Genomic DNA, 25,260 nt, shown 5'->3' with positions numbered 1-25,260 from the left:
GAAACACCCCCACAGCTTGATGTGTCATGTTTCCCATTATGCACTACTGGTGTCAGAGAGCAGGAAGTGGCATCCATCAATAAGGATCATGAAGATGCCCTCTTTTTTTTTGTTACCACCATTAGGGATGAAATACAGGAGCTTGAAGATCCACACTCAATGATTCCTGGTAAAAATGTAATGAAAGGCCAATCTGTCCCCAGTCTAACAAGATGTGTAGTGAGGTGAATGGTTTTAATGGGAAGTGACAGTACAACAGACACTAGTCGGCTATCACCACTAGTACTGTCTGTCTCGGGGGTTGGTGGCGGGGGGGGGGGGAGTAATAATAATTTTATTCCTTCCTCTTTCTCCAACTCCATTTTTCACTATTATTGAGAAGCTTTTGGTGATTTCTACCATGAAAACAAATACAATGTAAGTACATTCAAACTTCCCGCCCATTTCCCACTCCTATTCTCACCCTTAGCTATTTTCTTGCATTTTATATTCTGTAAAAGCACTTAATGTTTTTGCATTTCTTGTTAGTGTATTCTGTAACCTATTTCCTTGTTTAAGTAATCTTTGGGTGTTTCTAAAATTTTCCCAATCTTCTGCGCTTCAACTGATGTCGAGTACTGTCACTTGTAATTTGATGCCATTCTTAATTTTGCTAGTTAGCTACAGAGTCTTTTCCTAGGAATTATAAAACGTCTTCTTAAATATCTGCCACTGTTCATTTACTAACAATTAGCTGTAATGATGTTGGTAGGGAGATAAATATTGACCAGAAACCAGAGCAAATTTAAAATTGATTGTGAGATTTTGGAGACCAGTCAGGAAGGTAGGTGGGGCCTCGATTTAAATATTTCTCAGAAAGAAAATATTTTGACAATGCAGTACTCCCTCAGTCACACTGTCAGTGTGGATCAAGTACTTTAGTCTCTGGAATAGGTTTGCTCTACAACCAAGTGACTTGAAGATAACAGTGCTTTGCAATGAACAAGGGTGGACAGTGCCTGGGGAAAATATTCTTGCCCAGGGCCAACAGCCAAAAATAACTGATATACTTAGGGAACCAACAGCAGTAATCTTTTTCTTACCACACAGTATTCCATTCCGCTCCCCAGAAATGCTGCTGATACAAAGTCTCCATTGTATACATTCAGGACTGTGCTCACATCAGTTTGTTCAGATGGGCTATAAAGGTATGCTGAACCCTGAGGGAAAAATAATGAACAATTCTCTCATCTCAGTTTACACAGTTACCCCAGGATCATTGTCCCAACACTGTACAATAGATAAACTCCCCATCTGCAGCTGACAAACTGTTTGTGTTCCCGCAGTGAGGTAAAATGACTTGAAACACTTCCCAAGAGTCAATTAAAATAGAGATATTAAGGCTGGCGACCAAGGAACAGTCAAAGAAACATTATGTAAGTTCCTCCACATAAAATGCTGGAGGAGCTCAGCAGGTGAGGCAGCATCTTGGGAAGGAATGAAGAGTTGATATTTCGAGCTGACACCCTTCAACAGGACTGTAAAAGAAGTTTTTAGGGGGAGAACTGCAGTGATTAGGGCCTAGCCAACATATTTATTTACTTAGCAATACAGCACAATGCGGCCCAATGAGACTTTGCCTTGTGACCAGTTAATCTACAACCTTGTATGTCCTTGGAACATGGAAGGAGGATACCAGAGAACCCAGAGGAAACCCACGCAGTCGTGGGGAGAATGTACAAACTCCTTACAGACAGCAGTGAGAATTGAATCCTGATTGCCAGCGCTGCAATTGCATTGCGCTAACCGCTACACCACTGTTCCACTTGGGGATGGAGGTACTGGATGAGGTTACTTCATTTATTTTTAATTTTGAAATACAAGGCAAAACAGGCCCTTCTGGCCCAATAAGCTGCACCGTCCAGCAACTGACCTACTTAATACTAACCTAATCACAGGACAATTGACAATGACCAGTTAATCTACCAAACCGTACATCTTTGGACTGCAGGAGGAAACTGGAGCATGCAGAGGAAATTAAAGTGTTCACAGGGAGAACATACAAACTCCCTAAAGACAGCGCCAACACTGAACTCTGAACTTTGTAACACCCCAAGCTGTAATATCATTGTATTAGCTGCTAAGCTACTGTGGTGTGTTTTATGAAAGAAAGGGAAGGAGTGAAGGAATCGTGGAGTGACTTCATAGGGGGAAGACGAGTGGAATTTAAACTGGAGTCACCCTTTTGCATGAGTGAGTAGATTGACGTGGAAAGCTGGGAAGTTACAGTGTTCTCCAGCCGAATAGGATGGAAGTAACAAAGGGTTCTGGCTGTAGCTCAGCAATAACTGATGGTGCTTGAGCTCAGACCACATGTGACAGGAGAAACCAGAAGACAGCTGCCACCCACCTCCTCTGTAGCAATGAGCAGGGATTTGTAGTCCGCTGAAAAGGTGATATTTCTGATTGGTGTATTCGTAGACCAGCATTCTTCAACCTCCAGAGTTTGGGATTTGACTTTGATACAGTAGAGTTTTCCATCCTGAAAAATGCATCACATTTAGTTATAAGCACAGGAGATTCTGCAGATGCTGAAAATCCGAGCAGCACACACAAGATGCTGGAGGAACTCAGCAGGTCAGGCAGTATCTATGGAGGGGAATGGACAGTCAACGTTTTGGGCCAAGACCCTTCTACAAGGCTGGAAAGTAAGGGCGCAGAAACCAGAATATGATGCGGGGGTGGGGGGGGGGGGGGGAGAGTACAAGCTGGCAGGTGACAGGTGAGACCAGGTGAGGAAGAAAGTGGGTGGGTAGGGGGGGTGGGTAATAAACAAGCGAGGAGAAGAGAGAGGAACCAGAATGGGGAATGGACAAAGAGACAAGGGGAGGGGGATGAAATTACTGGAAGTTAGAGAAATCGATGTTCATATTTAGTTATTAACACAGACACGCAGAGGACTGATGTTAACACCAACATATTGAGTGTGGGGAACAGATAAAAGCAAGGGAAAGGGATCAGGGGTATGTGGTCTGATACCAAGTGAGAGATCCTGAAGTATCTATCCCAAATTCACCCTTAACCTGACCCACTAACACACCGGATTTCTTTATCAGCCCAAATATAATGCATATAACATGTACAGTAGGGCTGGCAGTGCCAAGAGGCAGCTAGTCCTGTTGAAACAAGATGCTGAAGGCAGCGTTAACTGACTCAAGAATCAGTCATGTAGCCCCTTGGGCTTGTATACCATTCAGTATGCTCATAGCTGAACTTTCACCTCTGCACCAGGCTTCTGTGTCAATCCCATATTCCTTGATTCCCCTAATTATGTTGGACATATTGGGGAATATCTCCCTGATTTATAAACTTTACGATACAGGTATGACTTCCTGCCCTTTCCATTGACATGATGTGGGTGGTGAGGGACAGAGAGATTATTGCCCGTCATCCCTCTCATGTTCTGAAGTACAAAAGCACAGGTTAACATATGTAAAGTGGGGCTCACACAGTCACCCTCAAGGTCTGGAGTTGACCTGAAGAGTTTTCTAACTTACAATTAGTGAGGGGTGGTAGAATGTAGGGAGAAAGAGATTAATGTAAAATTAGTGTAAATGGATGTTGATGGTCAGCATGGACTTGATGGCCAGAAGGACTATTCCATCCTGCATCTTTCTGACTATAACTTAATTCCAAACTTTTTTCCAACCTTTACTGTGACCTCTCACTACAAGTTCCATGTGAACCCAGGTGTCCTGTTGAAACAAACAAGTTCCAGGAAAACTCAGATAAAGCCAAAAATTCCTCATGAGTCATGGGCTAATAAAGACTGAAACAGAGAACCTACCTCTCCTCTGAGGTTTTGTTTCCCTATAGACCATATAGACATTCGAGTTGGGCAGTTCTGAGTTCGTTCCCTGATAACTTTTGATTATTTAGCCCAATACCCAATTCTAAACCTATTCTCACTCACTGATGTGTTCTCAGTGTCTATCAAGCACACATTCAGGCAAACTGATACTGTCTGTGCTGCTCACATTCACATCTGCATTCTCAGTCTCACAGTATAACAGCAAAGCACTTTTAATCTGGCAGTAGTTCCTAATGTTTTACCTATGTTGGAATTGGTGGCTAATCAGGGATAATCCAAGCATTAACTAGGTCAAGGGTCGGCAACCCGCGGCTCCGGAGCCGCACGCGGCTCTTTGATCTCTGTGCTGCGGCTCCCTGTAGTTTGTTAGTTTTTGAAATGTAATTTGAAATTTGAAGATTATGGTGATCTAGTACAATCTAAAAACGTTGTGGAGACCCCATTTCCTGGCACATCCAAACCGGCTCACAATTAGCCACCGTTCCGGCTAAGGGAGATAGCCTACGGGGGTTTGTGAGTACGTGTCTTTTGGAGCATCCGCGCCCACGGGGACGGGTTGAGGGAGGCTTTAAATCAAGGCTGTTTAGTTCGAATAAAGTTACCTTTGACTGCAGTGTCTTTATTTTAGCGCTGCATGTAGCGCTACACCACTACAATGTGTTTTTTATTGCTATTAATATACATCACCACTGCCAATGCCTGACACCCGCCAGTGCGCGCTTTCTTTTAATTCTTCGATCCAAGGTAGGCTACCTATGGAGTAACCTTCAACCCAACGTCTTTTTTTCGGAGTTCAAAATGTTTTTGTTGCATGTAGAAATGGAATTTCGTTTTCTCTGCAGGAGTTCATCAATTTCATAAATGCAACACATTATAGTTTGTTTATACATAGCATAAAGGCAAAAAAAACCGTTGTATGCAGTGTTATTTCATTTTAAATGTCAAACGGGTTTTGTGGCTCCCAGTGTTTTCTTTTCTGTGGGAAATGGGTCCATATTGGCTCTTTCAGTGGTAAACGTTGCCGACCCCTGAACTAGGTTATCAGAAGTCAAATTCTTCAGGGAGTTTTGGAACATGATTTAGGAACAACTAATCATATACGTTACTTCTTGGGATACATGATCATGTTCAAGCCTAATTATTCTTGCCCTGTAAAGTCCGACTATCTTCCTGAAGTGTTCCCCTCCTATCTGTTACTTCTGACTACCCCAGTACTTCCAACCCCACTGGTGCTGAGATACCATTGGTACAGGAGCAGTGACCCTAGGGCAAGTGGTTATCACCATCTGAAACATACCTTTCCTGCTGTAAACAATCCCCTAGTGTTAAGTGCTAAGGTATTCACAGAGTGTGGTTGCAACTTAGAATATGTGGTCAGCTTGATTGTCGACACCAACTTTTCCATCCTATCTAAACGAGGGAGAGAACAAAAGGTTTCTTCATTAGACAGGGTAGGAAAATTTGTGCTATATAGGATTGCTTTTATATTCACATTTATTGTGTTTTTAAATGCTTATTGATCCAGAGTAACAATCATTTTGTTCTCCTTTACACTTGTGTTCTGAAAAATGACAATAAACAATCATGAACCTTGAAAACAACAGTGTGGAAAAAGCAATGCAGGAAAATAGGATGCACCTGGATTACAGGTGAGACATTGAATGGAGGTTTGATATATCAGTGTAGGAGCTGGCAGTATTTATTGAAGAATTTCTCCTGATGTTCTGGTCAATATTTTGCTCTTAATCAACCTCTCCTTTTTGCAAGATCCCCACAAAATGAAACATAGTCAATTACAAAACATACTGCTTTATGCCTCAAGTTAGTGGGCACCTTAATCTCCCTCACTCTGCTTTAAATCCAAAGCTATTTGCTCAAAGATAGATAAGGGTCACTAGCTGCTCCCCAAAATTCTTGTGTTAGCTTCAGTATTGTGTTTTCCCAGATTACTTTCTCATGCCAGGAAACTTGTGTGACTAGTTAAGTAAAAAATCCAAAAAAAAAGCAGCTTACAACTTAGTGTTTGTGTGAATTCTAAATATACTCAGATTCAGTCTGGAGGGGATTTTTAGGGATATATACGCATTTAAAACTCATGGTCTAATTAAGGTCACTCAGCAAGGCTTTGGTGGGTAGGTTACATCTTACTAACTTGGTTTGTACTCACTGGAGTTTAGAGGAATGAGGGGAGAATCTTATTGAAAACTATGGAAAATTGAAAGGCCTAGATTGAATGGATGTGGAGAGTATGTTCACTACAGTGGGGGAGTCTAGGATCAGAGGGCACAGCCTCACAATAGATGTATATCCCATTAGAACAGAGATAAGGAGGAATTTCTTCAGCCAGAGAGTGGTGAATTTGTGGATTGCCACAGACAGCTATAGAGACCAAGTCATTTGGATATATTTAAAGCAGAGTTTGATAAGTTCTAGATTAGTAAGGATGTCAAAGGTTATAGGGAGAAGGAGAATGAGGGATGATAAATCAGCCGTGACAGAATGGCAGAGCAAATTCAATGGGCTAAATAGCCTAATTCTGCTCCTGTGTCTTATGGTCTAATTTTTGTTTTCACAGAGAATGGCAAGCGCCTGGAATGTACTGCCAAGCATGGTGAAAGCCAATATAGAGGCATTGAAGAGGCTCTTGATATGATGCATGAATATTGCAGAGAATGGAAGGGTATATGCATTGTGTGGGCACAGGGATTAGGTGCCATTATCTTAGTTAGGAGCAACACCGTGGGCTGAAGGGCCTGTTCCTGAGCTGTACCATTGTGTTTTAGTTTCTAGGGAGGATGGAGTGAGTGCAGGGTTACATATTAAGAGCTTAATGTAAAAGTAAGAGCTTAAGTTTCAGAGCTAGCTCAGTAATACTGATAACTAAAGACAGATAGGTAAAAGGAGTATGTATGCTTAGAGACAGAGATAGCAGTGCAATCAAATAAATATTCTTTAAACATTAAGCCCCAGACCAGGTTAGATTTTATGGATAGGATGAGCATAATGTTCATTTCCAAAAAATAATTAGGCATATTATCTTACCATCGGACGACTGTTCAAAGGATGGAGTTCCCAGTAAAACAGCTTTATGCGTTTCGGGGTCCACCTGTAAAAGATGCCCCTTTTCACAGCCGACATATAAATTGGAGGTTGGAGTCCAGCAAATAGATACGGGTTGGACCACTGCCATCTGGAGTTCTTGTGGCTTGAAATGAGAGAGGAAATTAAAAATGAAAGCATCCCTGGTTACCATCAGCCATTACACAGCTCCTTTCTGGCTTCCTCTGGGCACTCAGAAATATGATAGATTACTGTACCCTGATTGATGGTATTATGCTGAAGGCTAATAATAGACCTTGGCTTCATTCTGGAGAGGATTGGGGACATACTCAGAATTTAGGTTAGAAATGGGATTAGGAGGTGTTTGGGATTGGGGACAGGATTGGGTTAGGAACTGGGTTTAGTGATCTTCAGAGGAGCTGAGTCTGGACGGGCCACCACAGCACAAATAATGGGAACTCCTAACTTCCTGCACTGTGCACCCTGCAAAATCCCACTATTCATAACCCATTTATCCCTACCTTTTTATTTCTATTATTTAACTCATCTTCAACCCACACAAATATTTAATATCCAATAACTCATTTGTTTTGTAACCTCTATATGACATCTTACATACCAAATACAGCAGATGTTATGGTTCCCTCTCATCTGTTCTGCTAAATGCAACTTCAAAAAAACACAGAAAAAATGTCAAACATAATTTCTGTTACAATTCCATATTTAATTTCCCCATTTTATTTATTATTTTATAATGGCTCTGTTACCAATTCCTCAATAAATGATGCTCCTCCTTTTCCTACTACTAACTAGTCTATAGTTCCTGTGTTTTCTCTCTAATATTGAATAGAGACGTTGCAATTTTCCAGTCTCTGGGAACCATTGGAGATCCTACAGAACTTTGCAGAATTCTAATTGGTCCATTGACTATCTCCAAAGGTAAACCTTTCAAAACCATATGAAGTAGGCCACCGGGTCTACTGGTTTCATCACCGTTCTTCTGCACTATTTCTTTTCATGTTCTTACAACAATTTTCACAACAAGCAAGCCAGTGATAACTAATCTGATTCTCTGATTCTGATTCTTTACTAATAGTGATTTCTGTCAGCTTCTCAGTCAGTCCAGATCTGTAAATTTCTATTATTTCTAGAGGATTTTCCATATTTTCTTCCAAAGACACAATACTGTATGTCATACAAAATGCTGGAGGAATTCAGTACAATTGACATTTCGGGCCAAAACCCTTTGACAGAACTGGAGAAAAAAGGCTGAGGAACTGATTTAAAAGGTGGGAGGAGAGGTCTGTGAAACACCATGTGACAGGTGAAACCTTGGACAGGGAAGGATGAAGTAAAGAGCTTAGAAGTTGATAGGTGCAAGAGACAGAAGGCCATGGAAGAAAGAAAAACAGGGGAGGAGCACCAGAAGGATGATGGGGGCGCAAGGAGATTAGGTGAGGATGGGAAATGGTGAAGGGGGGGGGGTCATTGCCAGAAGTTTGAGAAATGGATGTATGGATGTTCATCTCGTTCTCTCAGTTCCTCTGTCTCTGCTCTCAGGATGAGGCTTTTCATTCTAGAATGAAGGAGATGTCCTTCTTTTTCAAAGAACGGGACTCCCCTTCCTCTACCATCATTGCTGCCCTCAACCATTTCATGCTCTCTTCCATTTCATGCACGTCTGCTCTTTCCTATCCTCCCACCACCCTACCAGGGATAGGTTTCCTCTTGTCCTCACCTACCACCCCACCAGCCTCCATGTCCAGCACATAATTCTCCAAAATTTTGCCACCTCCAAGCACATCTTTCCCTGCCCCACCCCCCACTTTCTGCTTTCCACAAGGATTGCTCCCTACATGACTTCCTTGTCCATTTGTCCCTCCCCACTGATCTCCCTTCAGGCACTTATCCTTGTAAGAGGAACAAGTGCTACACCTGCCCTTACACCTCCTCCCTTACTGTTATTTGGGCCCTAAACAGTTCTTCCGGGTGAGACGACTCTTCACCTACAAGTCTGTTGGGTCATTTACTGTGTTCAGTGCTCCCAGTGCAGCCTCCTGTACATCGGTGAGACCTGATGAAGATTGGGAGACCGTTTTGCCGAGCATCTATGCTTCATTCCACTGGAATCAATGGGATCTCCCAGTGGCCACCCATTTTAGTTCCACTTCCCAGTCCCATTCCGATATGTCCATCTGTGGCCTCCTCCATTGTTGGGATAAGGCCACACTTAGGTTGGAGGAACAACACATTCTATTCCATTTGGGTAACCTCCAACCTGATGGCATGAACATTGATTTCTCAAATTTCCTGTAATGTCCCCCCTTCACCATTTCCCATCCCCTTTTCCCTCCCTCACTTTAGCTTCTTGCTGTCCAACACCTCCCTCCGGTACTCCTCCCCTTTTTTCTTTCTTCCATGGCGTTCTGTCTCCTTCACCTATCAATTTCTAAGCTCTTTACTTCATCCTTCCCCCCTCCAGGTTTCACCTATCACCTGGTGTTTCACTCCCCACTCCCCACACCTTGAAAATCTACTCCTCAGCTTTTTACCTCTAGTCCTGCCAAAGGGTTTCAGCTCAAAATGTCAACTGTTTACTCTTTTCTGTAGATGCTGCCTGGCCTACTGAGTTCCTCCAGCATTTTGTGTGTTGCTTAGATTTCCAAAATCTGCAGATTTTCTCCTGTTTATCCACAATACTATACATGCTCAATTTCTCTAGTAACATGCACAAAATGCTGGAGGAATTCAGCAGGTCAGACAGCATCTATGGACAGGAATAAACAGTTGACATTTCGAGCCAAGATGATTCATCAGGACTTAATTTCTCTACCGGTTCCTTGTTATCCAATATGGAGTACCATGGTAACATAGCAGTTAACCATAAGACTATAAGATATTGGAGCAAAATTAGTCCATTTGGCCCATTGTTTGCTCTGCCATTTCATCATGGCTGATCCAATTTTCCTCTCAGCTCCAATCTCCTGACTTCTCCCAGTATCCCTTCATGTCCTGATCAGTCAAGAATCTATGAACTTCTGCCTTAAATATATGTAAAGACTTGGCTTCCACAGCTGCCTATGGCAAAGAATTCCACAAATTCACCACTCACTGTCTAAAGAAATTCCTTCTTATTTCCATTCTAAAAGGATGCCCCTCTATTCTGAGGCTGTGTCCTCTGCTCTTAGGTTCTCATCAGCTTCCAAGACAGAGACACAGGGTCACTGGGTGCAGCAGGGATCTTCACAGCTGTAGTTATTTTCTCCCTTTCAAAGTGGACATAGCTCAAATGGTACTGAAGCATCACTGCCAACATGCAGTATATCAAGTGCTTGATTATAGTCGGCTGCTGGTGGTATGTAAACTGTGGTCAGGAATATGGAGGAGAAATCCCTAGTTAAATAGAATGGTCAGATTTGGTTGTTAGGTGTACAAGGTTGGGGGAACACATGTTTGACAAAACCTCCACATCGGAGCACCACCAAGAGTTTACCATGAAGCACACACCTCTCCTTTTTATCTTTTCCAAATAAGCAGTTTGGTCCATATGGGAAATCGAGAAGCCTTCTAGTTTGATCACTGTATCTGGCTTACTGAAAAAAAGCCAAGTCTTGCTTAGACATAGAATAAAACAGTCCCTCATTTCCCTCTGATACTGTAATCTTGCCCTGAGATCTTCAATGTTGTTCTCCAGTGACTGCACACTTGCTAACAAAATGCTGGGTAGAGAGAACCTCATCCCACTGCATTACAGTCTGGCTTGGTGTCAACCCCTTCTTACCCACTTCTGGCCATGGTGATGAACTTTCATCCGCTTAAAGATGCATACGTAATCTATTTCTAGGGGAACTAATGACTAGAGGGCATAAATTTAAGGTGATAAGGGAAAGATTTAAAGGGGACCTGAGGGCGGGCAACTTCATGCAGAAGGTGATGCATATATAAAACAAGCTGCCAGAGGAAGTATTTGAGGCAAGTTCAATACTGTAATGACATTTGGATAAGTATATATTTTAAAAATGTTTAGACTGTTTAAAAAGGATATGGGCCAAATGGGACTAACTTGGGTGGGCAACTGGTTGGCATGAACTAACTGAGCCAAAGGACACAGGTAGGGAATGCTTTTGAACACTTGTTCTTAAAAGTCAGGGCATTCAGTACAGGAACTGGCCTGTCATGTTACAATGTACAAGTTTTTCATGAGTTTTTCAAGTGTTGTGTGCAGTTCTGGTTCCCAGCTATAGGAAGAATGCAATTCAACTTGAAGAGATGCAGAAAACATTCATGAGAATGTTACTAAGACTGAAAATCCTCAATTACCAGAAGAGGCTGAATAGGCTCAGAGTCATTTCCCTTGAGTACACGAGGGTGAGATTTTAAACATTCAGGAAATCATGAGGGACATAGATAAGTTTGATGGATAGCCTTTTTCTCAGGGTTGGGGAACTGAAAATGAGAAGGCATGGGTTGACAGTAAGAGTAAAGATTTAAAAGGAATGAGGGGCAACTTTATCCATGCAGTGGGTGTTGCTATGTGGAACAAGCTGCCAGAGGAAGTTATGGAGTTGGGTCCAGTAACTATATTTAAGACATTTGGACAGGTACATGGATAGAAAGGCCTAGATGGATCTGGGCCAAGCACAATGGGTCTCTTTGAGATAGACATCTAGTGGCTTATGTTGTGAAGGTTGTTAACAGGAGTACAATACAATACATGATAATACGGGAGAAAACTGAACTTCTGTAAATATATATGTATATCAAGTATTTAAATTAAATAAGTAATGCAAAATCAGAAATAAAAATGTAGTGAGGTTGTGTCCATGGGTTCAATGTCCATTGAGAGATTGGATGGCAGAGGGAAAGAAGCTGTTCCTGAATCACTGAGTGTGTGCCTTTAGGCTTCTGTACCTCCTTCCAGATGGTAATAATGAGAAGAGGGCATGTCCTGGGGGAGGTTGAGTTCAACATTTTGTTAGATTTTTTTGAGATAGAATTTTTTTATTTATTTACTGATTAATATTTAAACTATCTTTAGTGTACTTAAACAGAAAATCAGCCAAGGACAGAACCAGTCAAAACCAGTCTCCTTCCTTTCACCTCTTTGTTTTCTTTTGATCTTTTCATTTTTTATTACAGGATGTTGTCTAGTAAAGAATGAAAATGGATGAACTCTGTAATTGATGGGCACAGCAGCACTTCAGCAGATAGACCATAGAGCAGTACAGCCTCCAGCCCACATTGTCTCTCCTGACCATGATGCCAATCCAAACAAATCTGTCTGCATATAATTCATATCCCTCCATTCTCTGCCTGTACAAGTGCCTGTTTAAATAGCTCTAAACATTGCTATTGCATCTGTTTCCACAACATACCCAGCACCGTGTTCCAGGGGCCTACCACTTTCTTTTTCATGAAACATTTGCCCCAAAGCTTCTTTAAACTTTTACCCCTCTCTTCTTAAAACTCTGCCCTCTAGTATTTTATATGACCACCTGAGGGAAAATGAGTCAATGGCTATCCACCCTAGCTATGCCTCTCACAGAGTCAAAGTCTCATAGAAACTTAAAAAACCACAGGAGAGAATCAGGCCCTTTAGCCCATCAAGTTCATGCTGAACTATTTAACTGCCTAGTACCATCGACCCACACCTGGACGATAACCCTCCATACCCCTCCCCCATCCATATACCTATACAGATTTGTTTTAAATGTTGAAATCGAACCCACATTCACCATGTCCACTGGCAACTCATTTCACAGTCTCACCAACCTCTGACTGAAGAAATTCCCCCTCATGTTCCCCTTAAATATTTCACTTTTCACCCTTCACACAAGACCTCTGGTTCTAGCTTCACCCACCCTCAGTGGTAAAAACCATCTTGCATTTACCTTATCTATCCCCTCATCATTGTGTAAACTTGGATCAAGTCTCCCTTTGTTCTTCTATGCTCTATGGAATAAATTCCTAACCTATTCAACATTTCCCCTTACCTCAGGTCCTCAAGTCCTGGCAACATCTTTGTAAATTTTTTCTACACTCTTTGAATCTTATTGGCATCTCTATGTTGATAATTGACCAAAACCGCATGCAAGACTCCAAATTAGGCCTTACCAACATCATATACAACTTCTGCTGTACAATCTTTATCACAAGAAATTCTGCAGATGCTGGAGCAACCCAAACTGTAAAAAGCAAGATTTCCCATTGGCCAACCATTTCAATTCCAATCCCTATTCCCATTCCAACATGCCAGTCCATGCGATCCTCTTCCGCCATGATAAGATCACTCTCAGCAACACCTCATATTCCATCTAGCTACCCTCCAACCTAATGGCATGCATATCAATTTCTCCAGCTTCCAGTGATTTATAACACCTCCCCTTCTTCATTTCCCCACTCTAGCCCCTTTCATACCTCACCTGTCCATCACTTCCCCCGATGACTCTCACACTTCATTCCTCTTCGGCACCCACCTGGCTTCACCTATCACTTCCATGTTTGTATCACTATCTGTGGCAAGGAATTCCACAGATTCACCATTCCCTGGATAAGAAATTCCTCCACATCTCAGTTCGAAAAGGACAACCCTCCATTCTGATGCTGTGTTCTCTGGTCCTAAACCCTCTCACCATAGCAAATATCCACTCTATCGATGTCCTTCAACATTTGATAGGTAGGTAGCATAACACTATTAGAGCTAAAGGTGTTGAAATTTAGAGTTTAATTCCAGCACTGTTTGTAAGGAGTTTTTACATTCTTCACAAGACCGTGTGGATTTCCACAAGATGCTCTGGTTTTCTTCCACTGGCCAAATATGTACCAGTTAGTAGGTTAAATTGTCCAGTAATTAGGCTAATTAGGGTGGAGTAAAGTCAAGATGGCACGAAACAGCGATTCCTTTGCTTGTGTGTTTGGAAACAGCTCTATTTCCACCTTTGATATCTCTTTTTTTTTCCTTTTCAAGGTTCTTTTGAAGACCCTGACCTGGAGTTACACTTTGATTTCAGTTCTTTGCAGGAATAGGACCCACTCTCGGGGCCTCATGACTGGCTGCTTTTTGATATCCCAAGGACGCGGCCTGGAATACTAACATGCCTTCGGGGTGCCGGATTTTCGTGGCTCTGGAGATGGGCTGATTCAAAGCATTGCAGGAGATCACTGAACATTGGGACCAGTGGTGTGGCTGCATCCTGTGTGTCCAGAGCCCTGAGCTCTCTGAGTGCAGATCTCAGAAAAAGCGATGCAACTGACCTTTGACATCATAAGTCAGTGAGTCGTTTGTTATGTCTCTCCTCTATCTGTGAAATGGGGACACTTCTTTTTGCCTTATTAGGGAGAGAGAGAGAGCCTGTGGAATGCCCAATTACTGGGTGAACGAATAGTCTTTGGGGTGCTGCAAATCTGTGTCTTTATTAATGCTTTGCTGCATGCTTGAGTGCTCAGTGGAGGATGCCAATGTTTTTTTTTTGCTGGTGGGGGAGCGGGGAGGGTCATTGTTTTGCTGCTGCTTGTGTGTGGGAAGGAGAGCTGGGGGGGATTTGGGGTTCTAACATTCATTCTTTGGGGCACTCCCCTGTTTTCGTGATTGTTTGAGAGGAAAAAGTATTTCATGATGTGTATTGTATACACTTCTCTGACATTAAGTGTACCCATTGAACCTATTGAATAGGTGGATTGCTGGGGGGCCAGAAGGACCTGCTCCATGCTGTATCTCTAAATAAAATAAAAACATATTATTTCCTCATTCAGTCTATAAAGGGCATGCACACATTGACCTTATGTGATCTTTTCCATTTACACATAACCATAGAAGTTTTTAGCCTGTTTTGATGTTTCTCATTACTCTCAGCTTCGTTCTTTGGATACTTTATCCTTATCTAAACTTTGTTTTCTTCTCTGCTAGGTCTGAATGCTCTCATTTTACCAGTCTGATTATTCTTTGTGACAACATGAAAAACTTTTCTTATCCTTACATTCACTTGTTAGCCACAGTTGAGCTTCATTTCCGTTTTGACAGTTCTTCTAAAATCTCTTGTGTTATTTAGTTCTGGTGTCAGCCACCAGCCTGAATTATTCACAGACTGGATCCTTCAATGTTACTCAGCAAGTTTTGATTTCCGTGTCTCATGTGCATTAAGTGAGGAGTCACAGCTGCAGCACCAGACTTCTTCAAGCTTGTTAGAGGCAGGGTAGAGACTCCAGCAACTGCCCTAGACATCCATTAACTACAGAGTGAAAATTAGCTGAGCAGAGACCCTGGCAGAAATCGAACCTTTGAAAAGATCTTGTGAGCAATATGGTACTGTAGCGGCTATGGCAACGCTATTACAGCTCGGGGCATTTTAGAGTATGGAGTTCAATTCCGGTGTTGTCTTTAAAAACCATGTGGGTTTCCTCTGGGTGCTCTGGTTTCCTCCCACAGTCCAAAGATATACCGGTTAGTTGGTTAAATGGTCATTGTAAACTGTCCCATGATAAGGCTAGTGTTAAATAGGTGTGTTGCTGGGTTGGGCTGACAGGGCCTGTTCCACGTCGTATCTCTAAGTAAATAAATAAATCAAAGTAAACTTTTTGAGAAGGAATGAGAGGATGCATTGATTAAAATTAAGCAGTCATTTGGGTATCTTTAAAGTAGAGGTTGATAGGTTCTTGATTAGTAAGGATGTCAAAGGTTATGGGGAGAAGGCAGGAGAATGGGATTCAAAGGGATTACAAATCAGCTGTGATGCAATGGCAGAGCAGACTCAATGGGCCAAATGTCCTAATTCTGCTCCTGCATCCTATGGTCAAAATGTGCTCTGACGCTCGAACAAACACCCAACTCAACTTACCACAAATGTCTTGGCCATCTCTCCCACAAGTCCAGCCTCTGTTGATATTAACATTTTAGGACCATAATAAGTTAAGGCACTGCAGTCTGGACTGATGCTGAAGTCTTCAGAAAATGTCGTTGATCCATCTTCTGCAGGAAGCTTTATATTTCTGAAGTTTTAAATGAAAATGCTTTATTAACATTTTTCAGTTAGAGCAACACTGTGTAAAAATCGTGAAATCCCTTATATATTGACAACTACATTAAAATACTCAAATAATTGTTTGACAAGGGAATTACCGCAGTAAAGAAAGAGGTCATTCAGCCCATCAAGTCCATACTGGTTCTCTACAACAATAAACCAACTAGTCTGAATCACCAAAGTTTTTCTCTTTGGTCCTGAAATGTTTTCTTACTTTTAGATATAAATCCAGGACCCTTGTAAACACTACAATTAAATCTGCCTCTGCTTTTACCCCAGCAGTTCATTCAAGACCAGGAAGGAATAAAAAAAAATCCTCATGTTAGTTTTAGTTCATTCTATACCCCTCCAAATTTGGAACCTCCACCAGTACGAACAGTTTATCTCCATTTTCCATCTACAGTACATCCATCAGGATCCTAATACGTACCTCTTACAACCCTCTCTATTTAAAGAAGAATCCCAGCATCTCCACTCTATCAACATAAAAGAAGTCGCTCGGCTCTAGAATCATTATACAGTAGTAGTCCTTCTGAAACTTTTCATCTTTCCTAAAGATCGGCAGCCACAACTGCATACAGTATTCCAAAAGTGTCCAAATCAAAGTTTTATAATAAGAACTCATTGTGACTTCCTCACTCTTATTACCTAGGTTCCTATTTATAAAGCCCACAATTCCATATGCATTTAACCAAAGTTCAAAGTAAATTTATTATCACAGTATATATATGCCACCGTGTACAACCCTGAGATTCATTCTCTTGTAGGCATACTGAATAAATCTATAACAGAATAAGAACCATAACAGAATCACCTGAAGACCGCAAAAGACAACTAATTGTGCAAGTGCAAAAAGAAATAAGTAAAAATAAATAAATAAGCAATAAATTTCAAGAATGTGAGATGAGAGTCCTTGAAAATTAGTCCATGGGTTGTGGGAACATTTCAATGATGGGGCAAATGAAGCTGAGTGAAGTTATTCCCTTTGGTTCAAGAGCCTAATGGTTGCGAGGTAGTAACTGTTCCTGAACCTGGTAGTGCGAGTCCTGAGGCTCCTGTCCTTTCTTCCTGATGGCAGCAGTGAGAAGAGAGCATGTCCTGGGAGGTGGGGGTTCCTGATGATGGATGTTGCTTTACAGTGACAGCGTTTAATGTAGATGTGCACAATGGCTCTACCTGTGATGGACTGGGCCATTTTCACTACTGTTGTAGGATTTTCCATTCAAAGGCATTGGTGTTTCTATACCAGCCTGTGATGCAGCCAGTCAACATACTCTCCACTAGGCAACTATAGAAGTTTGGCAAAGTTTTAGATGTCATGCCAAATCTATGCAAAATCCCAAGGAAGTAGAGGCAGTGCTACCTTTTCTTTGTAATTGCACTTAAGTGTCAGGCCCAGAACAGATCCTCCAAATTAGTAACATCAAGGAATTTAAAATTGCTGCCCCTCTCGACATTTGATGAGAATTGGCTCATGGACCTCTGGTTTCCTCCTCCTGAAGTCAATAATCAGCTCCTTGGTCTTGCTGACATTGTGTAAGAGGTTGTTGATATGGCACCACTCAGCCAGAACTTCAATCTTTCTCTTAAATGCTAATTCATCACAACCTTTGATTCAGCCTATATCAGTGGTGTTGTCAACAAACTTGAATATAGAATTGGAGCTTAGATACATAGTCATAAGTAGAAACAATTAGAGCAGAGGGTGAAGCACACAACTTTGTGGAGCACATGTGCTGATGGAGATCGTGCAGGAGACATTGTTGTTAGTCCAACTCACTGGGATCTGCAAGTGAGGAAATTGAGGATCCAATTGCACAATGAGGTATTGAGGGCAAAGTCTTGAAGCTTATTAATTAGTTTTGAGAGGGTGATGGTATTGAATGATGAGCTGTGGTCAATAAAGAGCATCCTGTTGTGTGCATTTTTGCTGCCTATATGTTCCAGGGTTGAGTGAAGGGCCAATGAGATGGTATCTGCTATGGACCTGTTGCTCTGGTAGGCAGATTGGAGTGGATCAAAGTCGCTTCTCAGGCAGGAGTTGATATATTTCATCACCAACCTCCCAAAACACTTCATCACTATGGATGTAAGTGCTACTGGACAATAGACATTGAGGCAGGTTACTATGTTCTTCATAGGCACCGGTATAATTCAAGCCTGCTTGAAGCAACTGGGTACTTTAAACTGCCAAAGCAAGAGGTTAAATATTTCAGTGAACACTCCAGCCAGTTGATCAGCACAGTTCTTTAGTACTTAGCCAGGTACCCTATCTTTTTGTGGGGTCACATCAGCCTCAGACACTGAAATAACAGGGTCAGGGGTCTGTGAGTTCATGATGGTTCCTCCATGTTTTTACAGTCAAACTACTTACTCTACCTGCACTTTAAATGGTCTGAGGTCTCTTCACTTCAGTACTCCTTTCAAAATTGTATCTTCAAGTTTATGTTGTCACTTCTCATAATTCTTACCAAAACATAATACTGCACATCTCTCAGCATAATCTTCATTCCACTCACCCACTCCATCACTTGTCCACACCAGTTTATTACTATCCTTGTCATTCTCTATACCTTCAAGTTTTGTGTCATCTGAAAATTTGGAAATTGCTCACCATAGACCTAAGTCCCAGTCAGTATATATTAAGTTATATTAAGCTAATCAGTGGGCCTGCTACTGACATCAGGAAAACTCCAGTGTACACGTTCCCCACCTAGCCTGAAGACAAAATTTCCACCACTATAATGTCTCCTGTCAGCAAACCAAGTTTCGGTAAGGTTCCAAGACCCTTCAATCTTGAAGGTAACCTTATCAAACTACTTTTGGAAGTCCATACATTACTGCTATTACAGCTTGTGGAGTTCCAGAGTTCAGACTTCAGTTCTGATACCAGCTGTAAGGAGTTTGTACATTTTTCCTGAGAACTGCATGGGTTTTCTCCGGTTTCCTCCTACAGTCCTAAGATGTACCGGTTAGTAAGTTAATTGGTCATTGTAAATTGTCCTGTGATTAAACTAGTGTAAAAAGAGGTGAGTTACTGGGTGATGCTGCTCATTGGGCTGGAAAGGCCTGTATCTCTGTATCTCTCACTAAATAAATAAAATTTCATAAGCCACAATTCCCCCACTGGTTTTGTATGTTAACTTATTGCAACACTGTCTTCAACAGGCCTATGCTGGCTTTCTCTAATACATCCACACTTGTTCAAGTGACTGCTAATTCTGTCTCTAATCCTTGTTTCTAAAAGATTCCCCAGCATTTGCACCTTAAGGATGCATGCTTATCCCATTGCTCTAATCTCTCTACACCTACAAATGTATGGCTAAGCACAGCTCAAATGGCATCTATAAATTTCCCAACAACGCAACTATTGTTGGCAGAATTTCAGACAGTGATGAGGAAGCATACAGGAGCAAGATAGATCAGCTGGTTGAGTGGTATCACAGCAACAACCTTGCGCTCAATGTAAGTAAGACAAAGGAATTGATTGTGGATTTCAGGAAGGTGAAGTTGAAGGAACATACATCAGTCCTCATCGAAGGATCAGCAGTGGAAAGGGTGAACAGTTTCAAGTTCCTGTGTGTTAACAGCTCTGGAGATCTATCCTGGGGCAAACATATTAATGCGATTATAAAAAATACATAATAGCAGCTATATTTCATTAGAAGTTTGAGGAGACTTGATATGTCACCAATGAAACTCACAAGTCTCTACAGATGTACCGTGGAGAGTATTCTAACTGGGTGTATTGCTATCGGCTGGAGGGGTCATTGCACCGGATCGGAAGTTCAAAAGGTGATGCCTCAAAAAGGTGGCCTCCATCATTAAGTTTCCCCTTCACCCAGGACACGCCCTCTGTTCATTGCTACCATCAAGGAGGAGTCACGGGACCTTGAAGTCACATATTCAACGTTTCAGGTACAGCTTCTTTCCTTCCACCATCATGGAATGGACAGTGAACCTATGAACACCACCTCACTATTTTTTTCTCTTTTTGCACTACTCACTTATATATACATATACAGTAATTTGTAGTTTTTATTATGTTTTGCAAAGTAATGTTGCCACAAAACAAGAAATTTCACAACATATGCCTGTAACGTTAAACCTGATTCAGATTCTAATTCTCTGATTAAACTGACTGGTCTATAGTTTCTGGATTTATTCCTTCACCCTTTTTGAAGCAAAGATGAAACATTTGCATTTTTGCTATCCTCAGCCATTGCCCTTGAATTTATAGATTTTTGGAAAATTTGCTACTATTGTTTTGTTGCTGTCCCATTGTTGTGATGCTTTGATGAACATTTTGGACATACTATGCTGGCCCTGGAATGCATGATGATACTTGTAGGTTGTCCTCATCACATTCTTAGGTTGTTTTGGTTGTTATGTGATAAATAAATCTGAATCTGATTCTCTTTAACCCTAAATAGTATCTATTCTGGTAATTTCTCCCCTTTGACTTCTCTCTCTTTCCATTCCCCATTCTGGCTCCCCTCTTACTCCTTCTGCCCAAAACTTCCCTCTAGCGCCTCTCCTCCTTCCATTTCTCCCATGGTTCCCTCTCCTCTCCTATCAAATTCCTTCTTCTTCAGCCCTTTACCCCTTTGACCTATCACATCCCAGCTTCTTACTTCATTCTCCCCACCTCACCCACCCACCTACCCCCTCAGCTGGTCTCACCTATCACCTACCAACTTGTACTCCTCCCCTCCCCCCAAATCTTACTCTGGCTTCTTCCTCTTCTGTCCTGATGAAGGAACTCAGCCTGAAATGTCAACTGTTTATTCCTTTCCACAGACGCTGCCTGAGCTGCTGAGCTTTTCCAGCACTTTATGTGGGTTAGTCAGGATTTCCAGCATCGCCAGAATCTCCTGTGTTTGTTATTTTATTGTACTGTTACATGGATCACTTCGTGAATTACCACTGAAATATACAACAGAGAGGTGGCCATTTGGACCTTTGCTCCCACTGCCAGGTTACTGAAAACCTAAATGACTGTACACAAATTCTCTCATAAAACATTTAAAAGTTTTTCAAGAGAAAATAGTTGCTGAAATGCAAATATCTCCAGGAGTTACAGAATAGAGGTGGTGGCTAGTTAATTCAAAAGATAACTGGTCTTCAAAATAAAACAGAAACAATCTGCTCAAGGAACTCTGTGTGCCGAGCAGCACCTGTGGCAGGAAATGAATTGTTGACTTTTTGCGCCAAAACCCTGCATTAGGATAACAATCTGATTTACCACCCTCCTGGTAAATCCTGATTTACCACAGACTCAGGGGCGGGTCTGTGGGTGGGATGTAGTTAGTATCAGGTTACACAAATGGTCTCAGTTCAACACTTACCCAGAGCAGATTAGGGACTATGAGGGGCCCCTAGGCTGGTTTATGTAGGGGTACAGAACAATATGCCCCTTGCTGGTTGATCTCTGTCCCTTTCTCTGTGGTCATTGCTGACATTTGATAGTGTAACCAGGTGGCAACATGTCTATTGCCCATTTCACATTCCTTCCCATTTCCTCACAGTCATTCATCTGACGCATTGTACAAAGATGTAAGCAATTGTTAGTTTTGTTTTTATATTCTCCGTTGTGCTTGTTTGTCATCTGATTACATACTTAGAATTATCCAACAGGCATCTTTGTCTAAGGAACTAAAGATGCCGGAGCCACGAACAATATGCTGGAAGAACTCAGCACGTCAAGCAACATCTGGGGGGTAGGGGCGGGAATGAATTGTTGATGTTTTAGGTCAAAATCTTGTATCAGGACTTGGAATGCAGAGGGATAATAGACAGGATAAAGGGGAGATGAGAGGGGTGAAAAGGAGCCAGAGGTGATTGGTGGACTGGAGTGTGGTGATGGTGGGGTAGGGCAGGTGGTGTGTAGGATGACAGACAGATGCAGAAGGAAGGGGAAAGAGAGGAGTAGAGTGGGGAGACAGAGGATGGTGGGCGATAGATAGGGCACACAAAGAAGAAAGGAAGATGGAGCCATAAAAAGGAGGGGAGAATGTAGGAGGAGACAGAGGCTGAAGGGAGATAAGGACGAACAAGAAGTGCTGGAATCTGATGTATGGAAAGTGACATGGGAACTGAATGGCAGATGGAACTGAAACCAGTGGGTGAAATGCTCGTGTGGGAAAGCAATGAACCTGGGGGAGGGGGCTGGATAAAAAAGGGTGGTGATGGCAGGGGTTAAGAAAGAAGACAAAAATAGGAGGACAAAATGAGTATCAAAGGAGGATGTGGGAACACAAGAGGTGATGGTTACCTGAAATTCAATGTTCAAATTTTGTGTTCACGCACATATTTCACCCACCATCTCCTCCCCCCACACTCCTTCTGCCCACTCCACTCTTAGTCCTAATGCAGGATTTTGATCTGAAATGTCAACAATTCCTTCCCCACTACAAATGCAATTTGACTTGCTGAATTCCTCCAGCAGATTGTACGTCGTTCCTTAATCTAGTTCCTCTTTGGCAATAAGAATAAAAAATACAGGAAATACTCAGCAGAGAGAAGGAAGCTGGTTAATGTTTCAGATCAATGCTTAATCCTGTTCCTCTTTAGCTTGTTTTTTTATTCTCTGACTGTCAAGTTTCTATGGTTCTTTCGATAGCTTCTTCATGCTTAGTGCTCTTGGAACCTTATGCACAAAAATTTATGGATGTACCCAGGAATAATCCAATGTGGTTGACTAGTCACAGAGGGCTTGACCTATAAGGAGAGGTTGGCCATGCTGGATCTTTATTCCCTGGAACACAGGAGAATGAGGGGTGGCCTCTTAGAGGTTTATAAAATCATGAGGGCTATGGATAAGGTGAATGGACATTGTCTTTTTCCCTGGGGTTGGAGAGTCCAAAGCCAAAGGGCATGGATACAAGATTCGAGGAGAGGAATTTAACAAAAACGTGAGGGGGTAGCGTTTGAAATGATCTGCCAGAGGAAGTATCTAGGACGGTACAACTGCAGAATTTAAGAGGCATTAGGATATTTACATGGAAGGAGGGGAAGGGCTTGAGCTATTGTCTGAACACAGGCAACAAGGACTTGCAGGGAGGATGGTGTGGCCAGCATAGGCCAATTGGGCTGAAAGGTCTCTGTCTGTGCTATATTACTCTGACTTTGAACCAGACACTGTGCTCCAGTGAGTTACACACTCTTCCTCTTGTCAATACCAAAACTTAGGCAGTATAGGGCATAAGAGGTTGACTGATTTCTTCTGTGCTTTAACTTTCTGTGAGTGAGTGGCTCCTGTTTCTAATTCAAACTATCACAGAGGCTGTTCTATGCACCTCTGCATCCATTCTCGGCCTTCCTTTCCCTGAACTCATGAGAAAAAAATTGCCTCATGACTCTTTTATGGGCAATCCCTTATTTTAATAACAGTAACCCAAGATCTCGATTCTCCTACAAGAAGAAACTCCTCTCCACATCCACCCTGTCAGGTACTGAAGGAGTCCCTCTACTGTGTCAGAGAGGTAGTATGGAGAGAACAATGCAGCGTTACAGGAAGCGTATTGGAAGGATGCTGCACCATTTGATGAGCAGAGCACTTTTCCCAATGCCCTAACCAATAGGTATTACTTAGCCAATGCTGGTGACAAATCACCACTTCACTGTTCGTGCTATGTGCCCTCTAACTGCTTCTTCTTATACATGACAACATTGATTATACTTCAAAAACTCACATCAGAACACAGATCTGTGCAACACAGGAATGGGCCCTTCAGCCCACCATGTTGTACTGAACCAATTAAATTAGTAATCAAATATCCAGCTAAACCACTCCCTTCTGCCTACTCTACGTCCCTATCCTTCCATTTCCCACTCATCCATGAGCCTAAATTAGAGTGTCCACCATCATTTAGGTAGCACATTCCAGTCACCCACCAAGTTCAAAGTATAACTTATTATCAGAGTATAATCATGTCTGCTCATACAACCCTGAGATTGTTTTTCCTGAGCAATACTCAGCAATCTATAGAACAGTAACTGTAAACAGGATCAATGAACAACAAACTGTGCAAAGGCAAATATAAATAAATAGCAATAAATAATGAGTATGAAATAACACGATAAAGAATCATTAAAGTGAGACCATTGGTTGTAGGAACAACAGAAATAGAATGGGTGTCATTATCCTCTTTTGTTCAAGAGCCTGATTGTTGGGGAGTAGTAACTGTTATTGAACCTGGTGGTGTGAGTCCTGAGGCACTTGTACCTTCTACCTGATGGCAGCAGTGAGAGAAGAGCATAGCCTGGGTGGTGAGGATCTTTATTGATGGATGCTGCTTTTCTACGGCAATGTTTCATGTAACTGTGCTCAGTAGTTGGGAGGGATTCACCCACATTGTACTGGGCTGACCTTTTACAGGATTTTCCACTCAAAGGCACTGGTGTCCCCATAACAGGCTATAACGTAGCCAGTCAATACACTTTCCAGCACACATCTATATATGTTTTTCAGAGTTTTTTCGAAGAGATGCGGAACCTCTGCAGACTCCTAAGGAAGAAGAGGTGCTGTAGTGCTCTCTTTGCAATTATATTTATATGATTTGTCCAGGAGAGGTCCTCTAAGATAGTGACACCAAGAATTAAAATTGCTGACCCTCTCCACCTAGGATCCTTTGATGAGTACTGACTCATGGACCTCTGGTTTCCCTCTCCTGAAGTCTACAATTAGTTCCTTGGTCTTGCTAACATTGAGTAAGTAGTTGTTTTATGACACCACTCAGCCATATTTTCAAACTCCCTTCTGTATGTTGATTCATCCCCACCTTTGATACAGCCCACAACAGTGGTGTCATCGGCAAACTTGTATATGGTGTAGGAGTTCTGCTTATCCACACAGTCATAGGTGTAAAACAAGTAGAGCAGAGCAGCCTTATGGTGCACTTGTGCTGATGGAGACTGTGGAGGAGATGATTTGCTAATCCAAACTGACTGGGGTCTGCAAGTCTGGAAATCCAGGATCCTATTGCACAAGGAGGTACTGAGGCCTGAGTCTTGTAGCTTACTGATTAGTTTTGAGGAGATGATGGCATTAAATACAGAGCTGTAATTGATAAAGAGCCTCTCACTCACAGAAAGTTAAAGCACAGAAGGAACCACACTCACTGTACAAAAAGCTTGCCCTGCACATCTCCTTTGAAACTTCTCCTTTCAGCTTAAATGCATGCCCTCTGGTATTAGATATTTGAAAACTGGGGAAAAGATATCAGCTGTCTACTCTATCTATGCCACTCATAAGCTTATCAGATCTCCCCTCAACCTCTGCCACTTTAGAGAAAACAAGGCAAGTTTATCCAAACTCACCTGCAGCACATG

The 25,260-nt window shown here is 42.0% G+C and overlaps 1 protein-coding gene across 5 annotated transcripts in view; it reads right to left on the bottom strand.

Annotated features, from left to right (window-relative positions):
- cfap43 (cilia and flagella associated protein 43) overlaps positions 1-25,260 on the bottom strand; it is a 113,153-nt gene that overhangs the window by 74,612 nt on the left and 13,281 nt on the right. For all 5 annotated transcript variants that reach the window (XM_059947215.1, XM_059947216.1, XM_059947217.1 and 2 more), the window contains 5 exons: positions 15,745-15,895; positions 6,893-7,055; positions 5,148-5,260; positions 2,390-2,521; positions 1,083-1,199 (listed from right to left, as the gene is read on the bottom strand). In XM_059947215.1, coding sequence (XP_059803198.1) covers positions 1,083-1,199; positions 2,390-2,521; positions 5,148-5,260; positions 6,893-7,055; positions 15,745-15,895 — 676 coding nt within the window. The remainder of the gene's footprint in view (positions 1-1,082; positions 1,200-2,389; positions 2,522-5,147; positions 5,261-6,892; positions 7,056-15,744; positions 15,896-25,260) is intronic.

This window comes from Hypanus sabinus, chromosome 22 (genome assembly GCF_030144855.1).
Source record: "Hypanus sabinus isolate sHypSab1 chromosome 22, sHypSab1.hap1, whole genome shotgun sequence".
NCBI lineage: Eukaryota > Metazoa > Chordata > Chondrichthyes > Myliobatiformes > Dasyatidae > Hypanus > Hypanus sabinus.
This window is presented reverse-complemented; position numbering and strand designations above follow the sequence as displayed.